Raw genomic sequence first — 18,826 nt, 5'->3', positions numbered from 1 at the left:
TGAACTAAAACAATGAAAGGGAGTCTGCATTAATTGCCTACACTTGGGATTTTCTTGCCTCCATATAAATAAAAAAAATAATAAACGTGAAAAATGCCTGTTGTTGAAACACAGCTATTTAAATAAATATTTTTATTACTATTATTGCTATTATTAGAATCTGAATTACTTTATGGATCAACCCTGATAGGACATTGTTGTTATCTGCATTAGTATTTTTATTATCCGGCATGATAGCTGTTGTTATGTGTTGTTACTGTAATTATTATGATTTGATTGTTATTTCCATTGTTATTACTATTATATGATTGTTGTGTTCATGTTTCTGGGTCAGAAAAATTGTATATCTAGTTTGTAATAAGGTAACAGTAAAATGACAAAAAATGTGTACTCAGATCTACACGTGGCCTGTTGAACCTCACCCACTGGCAGCATTGGTAAAGGCCCAGCATGATTATAATACTGTACATGTTGTTAAAAAAAAATCAGCTTCCTTCTGGGGCTTGTAGTCCATAAAAGTGAGGCGATTCCGGCGCATTGCGCTGGTGTAATCCGATACGCCTACAAGTCCCATGATGCCTCGGCGCCAACTGCACTCCCAACACCTGATTGTCAACAGCGCAGCAATGTCTGCCGTTAGCGTGGAGGAAAGGCTCGCAAAGATGGACAACGAAGAGAAAACTTCTTGTGTATCGAACAGGTACAACGTCAAGAGTTTGGGGGTTTATTTGGAAACAATTTAAATCATAATACAGTTTTTCTTGGCGGTGTTTTGTTTTTTTCCTCAAATTTTCGTTAGTAGCTGGCTGTAAGCATCTTTACGGAAACACGGTTTGTCACATTGTACGTCCTAATGGGTCCAGTAGCTCTGCCTTATATAAAAGCAACATGTATCCGTAACGGCAGCCTGGAAATTACAGCGTAATAGTTAGTTTATTACTGATGCCATTCAAACACGGCCCACTTTCAGTCTGTCGTGTTTTTTTTCTCCCCTTTCTCACTTAAAGAGCTGTCTTATTTTAGACGAGATGGCCTCCTAAACTTAACTTCACTGTAATTTCCACAAACCAAAAAAAAAATCGCTCACAAATAAGTATTTGAAAACACTCAATTGCTAAACGCATACGTGCTTGAAAGTGCGACACGTATAGCCACAGAGAGATTAAAATCTATCTTAAAGTAAAGGTTATAACACGTAGGAGAGCTCTTGTTTAGCAAAGGGAGAGAAAGCATGGCATGGTGTTCTCAGATGGGACTGCTGCTGCATCAGTAATGGGCTTATTTGGGACGTGTGTCCTCCTCTTAGGGGATGTACAAGGCTACAGAATAGACTGGCATTTGACTTGGGTGGCTGATAATGCTGCAGCTGAATATACATACACATGTCATGCTGTCATATTGACCCAGTTAGTCAGCTCTGTGTGAGATCAGCCTGCAGTACCTCACCGAGCCACAGGAAGGCGGTACTGCACCGATCTATCCGCCCACAGTGTGTTTCTGTTTGGCTGTCTGAACCCACAATCAGAGGCATAAAAGTAATACTCACATGCTTGCATTTAACATGGGAAGACTTTGTTGACATCACAATAGCCTAGCTGCAGAAAAAAGCAACATTTCAATGATGCAAAGTCGGTAGAAATGAGCGAAAAGATGAATAGGCTGCACGCTTAGTTGGTGACTGTGGTATAATCCAAATAGAAACTAGAGCTACAAAAACTAGCTGCTGAATCAACAAATCCTTGACAGCGGTATATCTTTTTTTTTTAAAGATATAAACTCTAAAAATATATTAAGCTGCAGCTTTAAAGTGCAGGTGTTAAATGGCAATATATTGCACATATGTTCCAGTTATTCTGGCTTCCCTATTTATAGTATATTTTTTTGTTACATAACTCTGTCCCAGTTTTTTTTTTAAAAAGATAAGACAGAGCAATTGGAATTTGGTTCATGTTAATCTGTTTTATACCTTTATGGCCATTCTGAAGTGCAACTGCCATTTTGCATTCATGTTCTTTAATTATTACATTGCTGAAGTTTACATGAGTCATAAGACTCTGAAGACAAACTGATTTGTGTTCCACACCACAGACTTAATATGTTTAACATTTCTCTTAGTGTGCTTTGGTCAAAGTTTCAGTAAAGTATTATTTCATCGCAGGCCTATGACCCTGCTGTGCGTAGCCAAAGAGAGCTGGTTGAATATTTGGCATCGCAACCAGTTCAAGCTTCTTGTTTCGACGTGGCTTTCTTGCTCTGCAGCTGTCTTCTGGCTGCACCGCGACAGTCCTCAAAACTACGGTGAAGATTAGAGGAAAACACTTAATTCCCTTGTGTTTCTAATCTCTAGTTTTAACGAGGAAGTATAAGAGAACTGAGCTCTTTTCAAGTCCGCACTCCAAATATTTAGAAAATACTTTAAATATTGGTTTAAATCATGTCTAGTTGCTTCTTTAAGCGATACGGGTCTTAAACTGTGGCGTGCGTAGTTTGTTTTTCATGCGCTGGAAAACAATTAGTCTCTCTCCTCTGAACTCTGGGAATAATGATTTGTTTGTCTGTGCAAGTTGTGGCCCGGGAGGAGTGTGCACGTACTGTTGTGTTTGTACGCTGTGTGTTTGTGTGTGTGTGTTGCCTGGGGCTGTTCTTCCAACTGTCAGCTGATAGAGCAGCAGTGGCAGTGTTGGGTTTCATCATGCTGTTTATTCCCCCGTCTTCACTCTGAGTGAAGTCAGGGAGGGGACGCTGTGCTTTGTGTATATGTGTGTGTGTGTGTTTGCTATGGTGCTGACGTCTCCAGACTTGGTATAAGGTACATAGAGACACAGCAAGTCCCTGCAGGGTAAAAGCACATCACCTCCCCTCTGCCCTTCCCCTCAGTCACCTTCTCTCTCTCTCTCTCTCTCTCTCTCTCTCTCTATCTCGTCTCTCCATTTGTTCGTCTTTTCACCTCCCCTACACAGCCTGAAGTGTCTCTGTTGTGAATTCAGTCAACTGCGTCAACATCAGAGAATAATAACCGGCTGTTTGTCTGTTCCTACTTTTTCCTCCCAGTTTGTTTCTTTGTGTCTCTGTCGTTCTCTTCTGGTCCCTCTTTAACCTCCAGCTGCATATTGCGACACTGACTGTCAAAGACAGATGACCCAAGCTTGGCATGTGTGTTTATATATGTGTGTATGCGAGGAGTGGGGAGGTCTGGTTCTAACCTGATGCTATTAATACCACCTAATGAACATAATCTGGAGGGTAGGTTATCCTCTTACGTTTGTTGGCTGGACGACTGAGGGGAGGAGCAGAGGGCTAGTGAAAGAGGAGGGAAAAGCTGTGCTGTGGTTTCACACCGAGTGCGCTTTCTCTACTGAGCTGTAGTTCCTTCTCTCTCCCCCGACTGAGAGAATGGGAGAAACAGAAAGCTAAACAGATGTTCAAAGTTTCGTTTCTCATCCAAGCCGGTCCCCCCTCTATGTTGTCCCTTCTCTATCTGTCTGAATGTGTTGCACCAGAGGGCAGTGCTCTGAACTGCGTTGCTGTGTTTGAGTACATGTATGTGCACTGAATATACCTGTTGGCAATAGTGTAGGATTTATACACAACTTGCGGAGTACACACACTGGAAGTCTCCCTCACATTTTCTCCAGTTATGAACTCTCTACCAGCTTACTCAGGAGCTAGAATATCCGGCTGTTGGACTCTAAGATCCGATGGCAGGTAAGTGCATTTTATTTATTTATATATTTCTGTTGTATTTTTTTCTTTTCCCTACTATTCTCAGGTATGCTACACAGCTGAGCGTGTTTTTTTTTTTTTTTGCTCCGTGAGATGTAAATGTCTGCGGTTCTTTTAAAAATGTGGTTTAACAGGAGAGACAACTTCAGCACTTTAAGGTTTTTTTTTTGGCATTCTGTGGGAAAGTTTGCATCTGTCGCTCAGTAACGCCAATGTGGCGTGTACGCTGACATAGTGTGTGTGAAATCAGATTCGATCGTGTTTTGAACAAATCATGTTGTCATTTTACAAAACAGTCCTCAAATTGTTGTTTTAATGCAAATTGTAGTGAAAATTTTGACTTATCTTCTGAGGTTGGGGTCCACCAAGTGAATTTAAATATTTTGCGAACTTTTGTGCCCTCATCACTTTAATTCAACTTCTTAAAGAAAATGCAAAGAACCTTCAGAAAGCTAAAGAGGGCTTTCTAAGAGAGAGCAAAACAAATACCATGTAGCATAAGATGTGACACTCTGTCTTATTTACTGCTAATATTATCCTTGACCAATGCTGACCATAGAGCTTGGATGGTACCCATGTCTTCTCAGGTATCCAGAACTGTGACCTCTTGCCAGCTGTTTCTTTGCACAAAGGTGCATTCACAGCGTGTATGTAATGTTTAGCAGCGCTGAGTACTACGAGTGTAACCACAGAACAAGGGCATGATTCAGCACAGTCAGCTAAGCTAATCTTTTATGGCACCGTGGTTTGGGTTTAACTGATATCCCAGCAGGAGTGAGCCATGTCTCATGCATGGTCTGTGTGTGTTGTCTCAGTCCACTCCCTGGCCCCATCCAAGCTTAGGTGACCCCGGAGCGATAAGATAAATCTTTGGTCTCTGTTGTTTGCTTCACTTCTGATCCCTTGAAGCGCCACCTGGGGAGGTACAGTATATGACCCATATAAAGATGTGGTGGCTGACAGTCCACCGGATAACAGAGGAACAATAGAACATCTAGGACTCTTTCTTAGTGTATTGCAGCTATGGCGTCTGGCTTTTTGCAGTCCTCACTGGGTGAAGTGTGGATGTCTCGGATAATGCAGTAAGTGTTTCTAGCAACTGTTACCTGGTTAGCATTTGTTTTGATGATGGCTTGGTGTTTTTAGTGCTACTTTTTACTTGTTATGCTAGTTTTTTTTTTTTTTCTTCAGACTATAATATTTTGTTGCCAAAATCTGAAGCACTGCAGATGATTCAGACTTTGGCAAGCTAGACTTATGTAAGAGGAGTGAATCAGGTTTTTCAACCGAAGCTCTCAGAAAGAGGCTGCTGAGCAGTGTGTGTCGACCAGTTCTTTGCTGCCACTGCTTTGTTCTCTGATCTGAATCTTAATCAGCCACAACCATTAACTGAATGTTAATGCTCAGTCTCTTCTTCACTTTCTATTTGTAATTTCCCAAAATTAAACCCTTTTACTCTGGATCAAGCAATGAATAAGTGTATTGTCAGACACTGTTCCAAACATTAAAAAGCCATTAGTGAAGTGGATGCAACTGTTTGGTCTTGAAACACACGGCATTGCACTGGGTGTTACATGCATTTCTCTCACTGGGAATTTCTTCATCGGTATTACTGTGTGTTGCAAAAGTTAGGAGTGACCAACGTGTTCAGTTTGAACAGCCTATGTAAATTCACTCTGTCTCTCTGAAAAGGCTCGTACCTGTTTTGAATGAGCTTGCTGTTATTTGTTTATGAGGACCTTCTTATCTTCTTGTCTCTGATAACTCATCACTACAGTGGTCTTGTTGAGTTCTGCAACAGATTGTATAAATGTTATCATGTTGAATCAATCATCAAGTTAATATACAGTTTAGGCCTTCTCTACTACAGAAACACAATCATCTGAAAGTGATCTTGTAGCTGTGGTGCTGGATTTTAGGAGCTGAAGTTTGTCACATAAATTAATTCTAGGTATTTTAGGGAGAAGGGATAGGTACTCACACGGCAGTCACCTGTACTGGTCAAGCAGCTGTCGCTTTTGTCGTCCCATCTCAACTACAACAAACACAACAGCAGAAGTTTTTCTATGGAAGGATGGACAAAGTTCACTTTTTGAAAATGTAAAGGACTAAACATTAACCATAACAGTAGGGACAATACCACAATGCTGATTAGGTTTTGTTTGTAGTCGGTCAACTGGGTCACATCTCTTTTGTCTGTTGATGCATCATTCCCGTGTTTACACAGACAAAATTATGTCTGCCTGTGTTTGTTTTGATGCCAACCATTGACTGCATATAAAGATGGACAAACCCCCCATGACATCACCCACAGGTTTTCTGAAGAGCTGTTTTGAAGCTCAGCAGTACCTCTCTCTTTCTTACTCCGAGCTATCCAAAAGATGAGCAAAGAGAAGGCGCGTGAGTGGAGCTGAGGTGAACCATGCAAACGTCTCTGGGCCACAGACGGTCCGATGACAGCATTTACCTGTCGCTCAAAGCGGCCGTGCCCTTAGCTTTGCATCATTTTAAGCCTTAATGCAATTTAAACAAGTGAAATATAGAAATTTACCCCACATAAAGTGTCATGGATGAGGAAATTAGCTATAGAGACCAAAACTACTAGATTGTAAATATGTTTATTTCTGCTGTAAACCTTTAACATGGGGTCTACGGGGAATGACTTGCTTTTAAAGTCAGCCTCAAGTGGCCATTTGAGCAAGTGTAGTTTTTGGCACTTCAGCATTGGGTTCATTTTTCAGCCCTGGAGGTTGCCACTTGATGCCAACATGTATTAGTCACTAGAGGGACAATGACACGATCTAACAGGCTCTAATGAGAGAGATATTTTTCTTTAAATGAACATGGGGATTACATTTGTGTCCTGTTGTTGTGGCTGTCTTGTTAACACCTTGCCTTATTGTTTTTTCATTGAATGCAAGTCTTGACACAAGCACACCAATGAGCAGCGGTTGTGTTATGGTGTTGTGCCTTTTTTTTAAATCAGTGTGTGGTTTATTAAAGGTGGGGTCTGTGATTATGTAAAAGATGGTTAATATTTTTCTAGTTGGCCTAATTAGGTAGTTAGCATGTGCCAGACTTACTGTCTCCTTCGCTCCCACTGCCCCCTTTTCTTCGTCTCACCTTCCCCTCCCTTTTCGTCTGTCCTGTGTACGAACATGAACGTGCACAAGCTTTAATGTCCTTTCTACACACATTCTCATTTCTGCCAAAGGGAAAAAATATTTGTGTTTCTTTAAACCAATTGCAACAATCTTGGGCGGTGCGTAACACCAGAGACAGTGTTGTTGTTGGGGGAAGATTGCTGTGGTGAACAAGGTGGAGAGCGCCGTCATTAAAATGATTGCTTCACCAAAACAACCACGCCTGCCTACCTTATCGCACCTAAATCTTCTGCAAAACTTTCAGTGTTTCGGTTGCTGCTCACATTTTGTTGTTGTTTCCCACAACGAAGGGGACTTTGAAAACTGTAACACACAGATAACTAAAGATCCCAACAAGATTTACAACCTCAAGCATGGCACCCGTGTCTCCTTTGATCAACAGGCGTCCCATAAATCCCCTCCTGAGTTACTGATATGCAAAACCTCAAACACCAATTTGAGTTCTTTTGTTGTCGGTCAAAGAGGAGAGTTCCTCTTTTGACTAGGCGTGCTTTTCTTGGCGGGAAAGACGGCTTCACTTTGTCCATTCCTTTTCATGCCTTATTGTTATGGTTTGTGTTGTAGTTAATAGTTCTTGCCTTGTTGTAGTAAATAAATGTGCATTTATATAAAGCTCATTTGCCGAGGCTCTTACTGCTCACATTCCGGTTCCTAAATTGTTTGAATTTCTGTATAAATATCCAAACATCTCGCTGGTTGAATGGTTTTTACGGTTAGATAATGTAATAATTCGGAAAAATCATTCAGTAGGTTTCCAGTTATTCTATTCCAGGGTTATAGTCAAAAAACTGCAAATCTCCATTTGCCTCACTGAAAACTAAGTCGCCACACCCACTGTCCTAAAAGAGGATTATGAGTGCTCTTTTGCAGAGAAGCAACAATTATAGCCACCTTTTTCTGAATATTACAAAAGTAGTATGAATGAGATTCTACACATTTTAAGTTATCCACACATTAGGTGCAAGAAATGAAACTATTCAACTCTGTAAACTGTACATACTGATTTTTTTTTCCAGCACACACATAGAACGACCAGTTAGCAGACCATGAACAGATATTCACTTAAATAGACAAAACCTGTATTGGATTAAAATCACTGACTTTACCTCAAAGCAAAATCACAGTCCTTACTACACTGTGACCAAGAGACATTTTACTGTACTGTATACGATTTGATAAGATAGAACTATTAGGAATAATGGTGCTTTAGTTTATCGGGACGCGAACCGGCAACCTTCTTGCTGCGAGGCAACAGTGCTACCAACTGCGCCACCCTGCAGCCCGGCTTTAGTTTATGATCAAGCAAAAAACAAAAAAAAAAAACCTACAGGCAAAAAATGATTCATGTTTAAAGGTGAGCAGAGCTGTTTGCCAAGATCAGCATTTTTTGAGGACAAAGTTCTATTAAATATAGAAATATGCACCATCAGCAACAACAAAAAAAGCATTTCTTTCTTTGTTCCAGCCAGTGAGCGCATGTTCTGTTGTGTGTTTGTTGATTTACAGTGGAGGTGAAGGATCACTGGACCGTCTTCTCCCCTCAGTAAGCACAGGACTTTCACCCAGGAAAAGGACCACCAGCCAGTGTAAGTCTGAGCCGCCTCTGCTACGGACCTCCAAACGAACCATCTACACTGCTGGTCGACCACCCTGGTACAACGAACACGGAACTCAGTCCAAAGAGGCCTTCGTCATTGGTAGGAAACTGAAAAGTGATGTGCAACACAGTGTAACAACACTTTCTTTCTTTGTATATCTCAGTTTCATCTGGAGTGTTTTCCCCTTTAAATTTGCATGATTACATCACAGAATATTGAAAAAACAAAAAAAGCATATTGGGCCAACACACCTTTATAAAGCTGCGTTTGCCAAACTGAGGTAAAAAAAAAAAGTAGCAGATTAGATGAAGTGCTCTGTGTCAAGTCAAAATCTAAAGAGTTGAGTGCTTGACATGAATCTTTTGTTCAGGAATGTTTATCAGTTGGACACAAAGTTAACCGATACGCTGTATAAGCATGTGTCTTTTGCAGAAATAAGCAATCACCATTTTACTGCTAATGGTCATTGACTAGCTCATTCAGTGTCATTATTGACATTTTGCCTGAGTTAAATGTGTGTCTGTCGAGCTACCAAGAAGCATTGGGCTGTGTTTTGTGAAAGAGGATTTCTGAAAATACCTTAACCCGTTAATGGGATTGTTTGCCTTTAGGAAAGCCATTGTTCTTGCCTGCCTCTCTACATGGAAATAGTAGCTTAGAAGAGCCTCGACAGGCACTTAGTAGAGTGCCCTGTCAGCTTTGTGCAAGTATATTTGCACAAAGCAAAGGTGTTTAAAAATCACACTTTTGTCATTAAACATGTACACGAACACAACTTAATGTCTTTATGTCGATTTCCTGTCCCAGGTCTGTGTGGCGGCAGCGCTTCAGGAAAAACAACTGTAGCCAGGAAAATAATTGAAGCACTAGATGTTCCATGGGTTGTGCTACTTTCAATGGATTCTTTTTACAAGGTATGCATGTTCATGTAATGTATGTGGTATGGGCTGATGCGTGTGGTTACACGCCTGTTTACGGCTGTCATAGGTTACCTGAACTTCCGTGTGGTACTGCATGTATTTGCAAGTGTTTTTCAGATTCAAGAGATGAAAATTATGAGAAAAGTCCACGAATATTGTTCCTTTTATTATTATTTCATTTCTGTCTTGTATTGCTGCTAACCCCTCAGTGGCCTGAAGGAAGGAACCAAAGAGTGATACTGAGTGCAGAAGACAGAGTGAAAGAGAGAAAATAAGATTCCCTTCGGATCCCAGGGGGAAATTGAGGATAAGAGGAGTGACTGGACAGAAAAGAGATGGGAAGGATAAAATATAAGAAAGCACATGTGTTTAAAATGAGGCACAGTGATGAGTGAATTGGGGACAGAAAAAGAGTGCTGGAGAGCAATCGAGCAAGAGCAATCATTCTTGCCCCTCTATGCCTCCACCTACTCACTGGTTGCGTAATCCTGTCAAAATCTGACAGCGGTGGTTCAGACTGTGCAGAGTAGGAGGGATTTACCAGTGACCAGCGCTACTGTAGCCTTCAGCAAGGGGCAGTGTGCTCACTGCATGAGCAGGGCTCTGCATTTTTTAACATTTCATATTTAATTTTTTATATTGATATCTCAGTTTCCTCTGTTGGGGTCACTCACAGTCCACGCAGAGCCTGTAACGTCGGTTTATCGTGTTAAGCATGTAATCAGTTCACTTGAGAAGGGGGCGTTGCTGCTCACAAACTGCCAAATACCAGGTCTGGAGTTTTAATGCTTGACCACCCTTAGGGCACACACACACCACCTGGTACAGACGTCACAGTGGCGCATGATGTTCTCCTAAATTTAGGTCCCCTAACTTCAACAGCTCTTGAACAGTGATCTGTGCAGCGTACAGTTGTTTTGCAACAGTATCTGTAAATTATGTGCCGATACTTGAGCATGTACATTTGCTGCACTGCAATGCATTTATATAATGCTGCTGCTTTTACTTTATTTTATTTATTTATGTTTTGACATGCAAATGTTAATGTGTGTGTCAAAGCAAAAGCCAGAGCATGAGACAGAGAAAGTATTTTGTTCAGGAAATCATGTGCTGAAAAACAACACTGTTGTGGCAACATTGCTGCTACGTCATTAATTATTTAAGCATTCATCAACATTAACATTGTGGCGATCCTCAGGTCCTGTCCCAAGACCAGCAGATCCGTGCTGCCAGTAACGACTACAACTTCGACCACCCTGATGCCTTTGACTTTGACTTGCTGACACACACCCTACGCAAACTCAAACAGGGGAAGAGCGTGAAAATCCCTGTGTATGACTTCACAACTCATGGGAGACAGAAGGAGTGGGTAAGGATGAAGGCACACATCCAGACACGTGGTGATGTATTTTTAAGTTAATGAGTAGCACGGTAGAGTTACGCCAAATAATCTCAGTTTCTCGATTACCTAAGAGGGTTTTAATCTCCCTCTCTAGAGGTTTAGTCACATTGCAAATCTGCATATCTCCAGATGGTCTCTGACAGACTACTATTGTGATTTCTGTCTGCTTGACTGTATTTTCGAATATCCGTTTACTACACTGAGATTTTCACTCATCAGTGGCACCTGTTGCTTATGAGTGATGATGATGACTGTTGCAATGTAATCACGTGTTTGTGTGTATATTTTACTCTAATATTAATTGCACTTGTGTCCACCACAGAAAACCGTGTATGGAGCCAGTGTTATCATCTTTGAGGGGATCATGTCCTTTGCAGATAAAGAGCTCTTGCAGGTATAGAAAGGTTATTGTCCTCTCACATGTTTAGCTGGTCAGTGGAAGGGGCTGTTGTCAGGGTTACTGTTATCTGTAGCTGTGGTTTATAGTTTTCCACCTTATTGTAAGAACATAAATCATTTTTAAAAATTCTAACACACTCACACGAACACACACACATTTATATAATCCCTGTTTTAAAAATACACAAATTCAATTCTGTATGTATATATGTTAGTTGATAAGCGCAGAGATATAGAAACACAGAAAAGCCAAAGCTATGATTAAAGTGATTTCGTAACAATTCGTGCATCACAGTTTGTCCACCAGAGAGCACTGACAAGTTTATCAACTGTAAAATGTCACTTATTTAATATTTTCAATAATTATAGCCTACTATTTGATGCTTTTTCATCTACAAGTCACACTCTGCATGTGAATATAACTGCAGTTTGTAGGATGAAAGAAAGACCCATTGGCTTAAATCCTAAGGACACAAGTTGGTGAAATATTTACCTGTTGCAATGAGATACTGGCTCACAAAAGTAAATGGAATAGATTATGATAGATAATGAAGAGGCACCACACAATTCCAGCTCCAATGGGATAATTTATTTTAGGAGAAAACTGTATTTTAACAGCTAAATTGCCATTTCCAGTCATCATTTTTGCATTTATTTCAAGGCATATTGTGTAATGTGGCTGTTGAGATGAATGAAATACGAGGTTAGAGCACTGTAAACTTAAATTTTAGAATAAATATAATAAATGATGCTGGTACACTTTAAAAGAAACCTACAAAGACACTAAAAGTAGAGGTAAAAATGTATATTTAGCTTAGCATTTATCTCATGCCATCTTTGTGTGAATGTGTATTTTATTTTTTAAAATGCTTTTCCCCCTGTTTCATGTTTTCTCACCAGCTGCTGGACATGAAGATCTTTGTGGACACAGACTCTGACATCCGTTTGGTGCGTCGATTGAGGAGGGACATTTCAGAAAGGGGCCGAGATATTGAGGGTGTCATCAAACAGTACAACAAGTTTGTCAAGCCAGCCTTTGAGCAGTACATTGAGCCCACCATGCGCCTGGCGGATATTGTGGTGCCACGGGGTGCGTGCATACTAACATATTTGCATATGTACATTTTCAGTGTTGCATAACAAATCCTATGACATAACAGCAGTAACATGAAAAAAAGGATCAAGTGTTTTAATTTCAATATACCATGCAGCTGTACAGCTGCTGCACTCGTGTCTGTTTTTTAACTTGTATTTATTACATTGCTGCTCGTAAAGAAGTCACAGTATGTTGTCAAGCTCCCATGATACCTAATTAACATTACTCTGATTTTCTGTTTGTCATCCTGTCAGGTGGTGGCAACATGGTGGCAATCGATTTGATTGTGCAGCATGTTCACAGTCAGCTGGAGGAGGTACGCGCCATCACACTCACAACACATACAAACACGCTCACGTGTTGAAAACCTGTCACGCAATTTTCAAATGACAAGCATGTATTGTAGAGCTCCGTGGCCCTTCATTCTTTCTTCATGGTGCTATTTTTTAATTGGATTCTCAGTACACCTCAGTAATCGCACTTAGCGTTGTGAGCAGCCCTTCTGTTTTCTGCCTGTAATCACAAGCTACATCACTCCCTCTAGTGGAAAGAAAACTCACTGCACAGGATTTAGGGAGGCTGAATAAGTTCAGTCGTCCTCAAATGTTTTCATACCCTTCCATGAAAGAAAAGGCAAAATTCACAATAGTCACTCAAACAACTAGAAACTGAAAAAAAAATTATAATAAATGTTTAAAAAAAAATCTAAATTATAATGTGAAATAAGACATTGCTTTTGAGTCATGGTTGAAAAGAATAATTTTTTAAAAACTGTGCCAGACAAATCAGAGCACTTTGCTGATGAGCAGTGGGCCAAAATCAAAACACCTGTCAACAGGTGCAGAAGTCTGATTGAGAGTTACAGAAAACACTTGATTGCAGTGATTGGCTCAAAGGGTTGTTACAAATTAGACAAGTCACTCTTGTTTAACATTTGAAATAAACTAAGTAGATTTTAAGTTAAGCTCAAGTTCCATTTGAGATTACAGGTTAACATTATAAAAGTACATGACTAAAAGAAGTAAAAAGTATGACTCATAATCTTAGCCCACTTTAAATGTTAAATTCAAACCCTTACAGTATTATACATTCACATATGAATGTATACATTACAATCCTTATCTGATGATGAGTCTGAATGTAAAGTATTGTGGCTTCACTTTTAGGACAAACACTACGTCAGAGTCCTGTACCTGCTTGGCAACCTGCAAAGTAGTTGTATAATGAGTAAATGCTATATTTGTGTATATTTACAGGCGTAAAAAAGAACTGCAAAAAAAAAAAAATTATTCTTTTAATCTGATTAGTTGCGCAGCCCTAAAAGAAGTCCTCTCTCCATAGTTCATAACATTGATTCATGGCACGTCACTTTGGGTTTGGTTGTACAACATGCACTAATCACTGATCACCAAAGGCACATTTTTGCCCGTGGGGAGCACTTTGTGCCACAGTGCGGTTTGCTTTGTTTCATCCCCACTATATATATACACACACACACACACACCTACACACACACACACACACACACACTCACACAGAGTAACACACATGCTGCTGATGGACTGCTCTCTCACTCTCTCCCCCCCCCACTCCCCTCCACCCCAAATCCCTCCATGGCTCACAGCGCGAGCTCAGCGTCAGGTAGAGTGGCCTTTATCCTGTCTATCATTCTCTCCTCAACATCTGCCCAGTACACCCACTGCTGCAGCTTCTTACTGGGAGGGAGAGAAAAAAAAAAAAAAAAGGTCCAGCAAAACCAACCTCTACCAAACACTGATCTGCTGGCTGCCGTGACATGTCACAAGGCGGCACTCTTGCATCTGTAAACCAGATAGGGCTAATTGGTGATCTGTCATCAAGAGTCTGAGACAACAGTGTACAGCCTTGGTCCACACCAGCATTTGAATGAATGCAAAAAATGACGACTGCATGAAACGTTTGAAAGCTCAAAAGTTTGAAAGCGGTGTGGTGCAGCCAGCATTTTAATGTAAAGATGTTGGTTTTCCCTCTCGCTACCTTTTGAAGAAATGACAACTCACACTCTTCCTGCCTTCTGTGTCTAAAAATACACCAATGAGTCAAGTCACTGACCCCTCCTTTTAGCAGCAACAAGAATGAGAGACAGAGACAGACTTTAACAGAAAGCGAGAGAGAGGAAGCTCTTGCTACAGCTATTGTTGACTATCACATACCTCAGCCACAGAGAAAGTTTCCAGTACCCTACTACAAAGCGCTGAGTTTTTCCATTGAATGTCGGCCACAGTATCTAAGACAGAGAGAGAGAGGAAGTGAGCTTGGTGTCTGTCTTTAGACACAGGATGTGCTGGGGCCTGTGAGCTGAAATACCAACCTCTGCTGTTCTACACGGTGAAAGAGTGACAGCCACACGATAGCTTGTGCACCTCCCACGCGTACACACAATGGATGCACGTGTATAGATATCAAAATCCGATCCAAAAACTTGATGGCCCTCTTTCTTTTTTTTTTTTCTTGCCCTAGTAAAAATCTTTTAAAGCATGACCTTTTACTTGAGCTCTTCTCAGTATCATGACACATACACTAAGTGATACCCCCCTAAAATATTATTTTACTTAAAATGGCACTTCACTTCAGTGGTAAGCGTATTTCTGATACGTTTGACATTTGCAAGTGTCAGCTGTCACACTTTTCACTGTGTCTGAGAATCCCTTCATCCCTTCATCCACCTGATGTTGTGTCTCTTCTCATTTTTCCTCCTCTTATCTGTTGTTGTTTTTTTTTTTTTCGTCTTTCTGTGTCCCCTGTGTTGTGATTGTTTCGTCGAAAACTCTCCCCCCATAGAGGAAACTTCGCTGGGATATGTGAGCAGATTTGCTATGATTTTTCTTTTCTTTGCATCTGGCTAATGTGTATCTCAGTGACATTGTGGATACTGTAGTGGCATCACTGAGTATTTGTAACAGCGTGTCTATTACTCTAGAGTTCCAAGTTAGACTTAGGCTAACTAGATATTCAAAACTAATATTTATAGTGTTTGTAGAAGCCTGGTGAATTATTACAAGTAGAGACCCATCATGGAAAATATAAACCATTGTGCATTTATTTATTTGAGACAGTGAAATGGTTTATTTCAAATCTGTACGATGTTAATTTTTAAATTTGATCCATTTTAATTCTTGACCTCCTTTTCCATTATCATGGTCTCTGTGCTGTTGTAATTTTCCACTGAAATACTCAACACTGGCCCTGTGTGCTCTGCAATTTGTGTGTCTGCCTTCTCCCTAAGCAATCCTATTACAGCGGTTACACTACCATTATCAACTTTGCTCTAACTACTATTGAAAAATGATTCATGTTTTTGTGCATGTACGAACACGTCTGCGTTTGTGTGTGTGTGTGTGTTTAAGTGTGCATACAGACCGTGTGTGCACGCCTGTGTGTGAACCTGCACATACTGTACACAGGCAGACAAGTCTTAATTACGCTCGTATTCTTATGTGTCGTATTTATGCGTCTGTCCATCTTTCCTCTTTCCGCTACTCTCACCCTGTGCCACCCCCGCACTGCTATTTGTTGCCGTGGTTACAGGGCAGCCCTGGCTTCAGCGCACCAGGCCCAACCCCTCCCCCAAACCCTCAGCGTTCTGGAGAGCACACCCCAAGTCAGGGGCATGCACACCATCATCAGGTAAAAGCTGAGAAACCTCTTTTGTTCCATGAACTACTACATCTGTTTCCATTAAAAGCCCCTGTGTGGTGTAAAGCTGCTGCATAAATCTTGCATCTTTTTATTTTTTACTCTCCTGATGGTCACGTCTAGAAATAAGGAAACCAGCCGCGATGAGTTCATCTTCTACTCCAAGAGGTTGATGCGTCTGTTGATCGAGCGAGCCCTGTCCTTTCTCCCCTCACAGGTTCCAAATACTAAGATTCACTGTGAATTCATTTAGAGCACTGCATGAAGGGTTTGCAGTTCTTTGTATTAAATAGAACATTGACTCTAAGCCATTAGATAGCTGGGTGCAGATGGAGGAAGACGGGAGACAGAAAAGAGGAGATAACCAATGAGTAGACAGATGCTGACAAGACACAGCGAGACAATACAGCATGCAGCCTTGAAATGGGTATGAAAAGATAAAGATGAATGGAAAAAGTGTAAGTGCTTGCATTTGCTGAAAGGACACATCAGGTAGACATACACAGACTGTATTTGCCTGCAACATGAGCATGGAAACGTAGCAAGTCACCACAATGGAAAGTTCCCGTACCTAAATCATAAGACAGCGTGTGCATTAGGCAAACACACGTGACTGACAGCTTGTAATTCAGTGTAGCTGGTCACAATATATTTTCCTCACTTCTATTGTACTTTACAGCACTGTGCTCACACTGTTATGATTTTTAATATTATCTCAGGTCCACATAGTTCAGACCCCCCAGGGAGAGGATTATGAAGGCAGGACTTTCCATGGGAAGAGGGTGAGTGAACTCCATTTACTTCCTGCCGTCTTCTCCGTGCTTTTTTTTTCTTAATGTTAAAAACCATTCAGAAGAATTTTGTCTCAACCTAAACTGATGCAATTAACCTCTGTTTAATTCTTTTTTGTTCTCTTTGTTTTCTCCATATCACAGGCGTGTCCATCCTTCGAGCCGGGGAGACCATGGAGCCGGCCCTGAGGGCTGTCTGCAAAGACGTTCGCATCGGCAAGATCCTCATCCAGACCAACCAGGACACAGGAGAGCCAGAGGTACAGAACTGAATTAATGGCATATGAATGCAGAACTTTCCTCTGTGTGAAGCAATGTTATTGTTGCTGTCCTGCACATATTCTCAGAGTCTCGAAACATGAGGTTATACATGTATTGACACATTTTTATTAATATCTCCCACATGAGCTTTGTATAGTTTGGCCTTGTTTTTTTCATCATACATCCTGTTTATCTGTCCTTTCGAGAAAAACTGGCAGTTTGGGGGAAGTCTTAACAATGTCAAAATGTAGCTACAGGACTTGTATGTCACACTTTGGTGTTAACCCACATCCTGCCTTCGTCCATTTTCAGCTTCATTACCTGCGTCTACCAAAAGACATCAGCGAAGATCACGTGATTCTGATGGACTGCACTGTGTCCACCGGAGCAGCCGCCATGATGGCTGTACGAGTCTTACTGGTGGGTGCAACCGATTGTTCTCAAATGCACTTTGCCTGCAGTGAAATTCCATTCCACGTTTTTCACGGGAGTGTCTCCGTTTTCAGGATCACGACGTTCAGGAGGACAAGATCCTGTTGGTTTCTTTGCTCATGGCTGAAATGGGAGTCCATTCGGTGGCCTACGCATTCCCACAGGTCAAAATCATCACCACAGCTGTTGACAAGAAGGTCAACGATCTGTTTCACATCATACCCGGAATAGGTGAGAAAACAGAAATAGCACCTCTAAGAAAATTAGAATGCAGTAAATGTCATTGCATTGTATTCACTATTGTATTAAAGGATTTTTTAAAAGTAGATTTAATTCCTTTTTTTTTTCCATCCTTGTAGGAAACTTCGGGGATCGATACTTTGGAACAGATGCACCCCCTGACTGGAGTGACGAAGAGATGGATGAGCCACGCTACTAAAGAAACTACTGGCAGTGCCCTTAGGTTAGGTGATTAGGTGATTCAGGACGGTGGCCCTCAGTGGACAAAACGAGGACATTCTCTTTGCCTCTGTCTGGCTGCAACGTTCATCCTTCGAGGCCCAAACCAGACTGCCCTAAAACTGAACACAGGAGAAAACATTGCTCATGTCACCTTGTGTTAAATTTTTAAATTATTTCATCTTGTGTGAACTCTGTCAAGGAGAGCTGTATCATGAAGTCTGAAAACTGTTTTTTATTGTACAGTATGTTTTAAAGTCAAAGTGTTTTATTTCTGTTCTTTAATTTGTGACAATCTCTATTTGCCGGCGTGTTGTTTTGGAAAGATTTGTCGAGCCTTAAGCCGTGCACTGTGGACGACACAACTGAATGTGAATTTGCACGTGACGTAAAAGAAGAAAAAGTCAAGGTTTTAAGGTTACTTTTTTTACCAAATACCTTTCTCACAACTTTCACAAAAGTAAAATCGGAACCTGAACTCATGTTGCTCAACTTCCATCGCCACGAGCGCTTTCTGAAGGACCATTCAATCGGAAAATGTGTAGGTGTATATCTGTGTTGGTTTTTTTCTCTTTCTTTTTTTTTTTTTTTTTTTTTAGCTCTCTGGTTCACCCTTTTCCTTCAGTGTGGATGCTGACCTAACCAGTTGAAAAGGATGTTGAAAAAACCCTTTTTTTCATTATACAGCTTTTAAGTATGTACTTGTGGTGTATATTTATGCAGAATATCCTTCATTTGCATATTTTCACTATGGATAGACCTGACCAGTCAGCAGGCAAGTCATGCATCTTTTTGTTGCCGCGGAAATGGGTCATGTGCATTTAACAAACGCAGATTAAGTGTTTATTTCGGTCTCACGTGTCCTGATTTATGTGTCTGTTTTTCATGCAGTAGAAAGGGATTGTT

At 40.9% G+C, this 18,826-nt stretch overlaps 1 protein-coding gene across 5 annotated transcripts; it reads left to right on the top strand.

Annotated features, from left to right (window-relative positions):
- Positions 1-622: 622 nt before the first annotated feature.
- LOC103372048 (uridine-cytidine kinase-like 1) lies at positions 623-18,820 on the top strand. Of its 5 annotated transcripts, none has more exons than XM_008301573.1 (15): positions 623-700; positions 8,394-8,584; positions 9,293-9,399; positions 10,604-10,774; positions 11,130-11,201; positions 12,107-12,296; positions 12,557-12,618; positions 15,123-15,142; positions 15,870-15,968; positions 16,101-16,194; positions 16,697-16,759; positions 16,906-17,028; positions 17,342-17,449; positions 17,536-17,692; positions 17,821-18,820. In XM_008301573.1, exons 1-15 carry the CDS (start codon positions 627-629, stop codon positions 17,898-17,900), a joined length of 1,611 nt encoding a protein of 536 aa, XP_008299795.1. In that variant the 5' UTR covers positions 623-626; the 3' UTR covers positions 17,901-18,820. The 5 variants fall into 5 exon arrangements, with proteins under 5 accessions (XP_008299795.1, XP_008299796.1, XP_008299800.1 ...); XM_008301574.1 differs by lacking the exon at positions 15,123-15,142 and adding an exon at positions 13,927-13,943; XM_008301575.1 differs by lacking the exon at positions 623-700 and adding an exon at positions 3,308-3,705.
- The last annotated feature ends 6 nt before the right edge of the window (positions 18,821-18,826 follow it).

Source organism: Stegastes partitus, unplaced genomic scaffold (genome assembly GCF_000690725.1).
Source record: "Stegastes partitus isolate 25-593 unplaced genomic scaffold, Stegastes_partitus-1.0.2 Scaffold1687, whole genome shotgun sequence".
In the NCBI taxonomy this organism is placed as follows: Eukaryota; Metazoa; Chordata; class Actinopteri; family Pomacentridae; genus Stegastes; species Stegastes partitus.
This window is presented reverse-complemented; position numbering and strand designations above follow the sequence as displayed.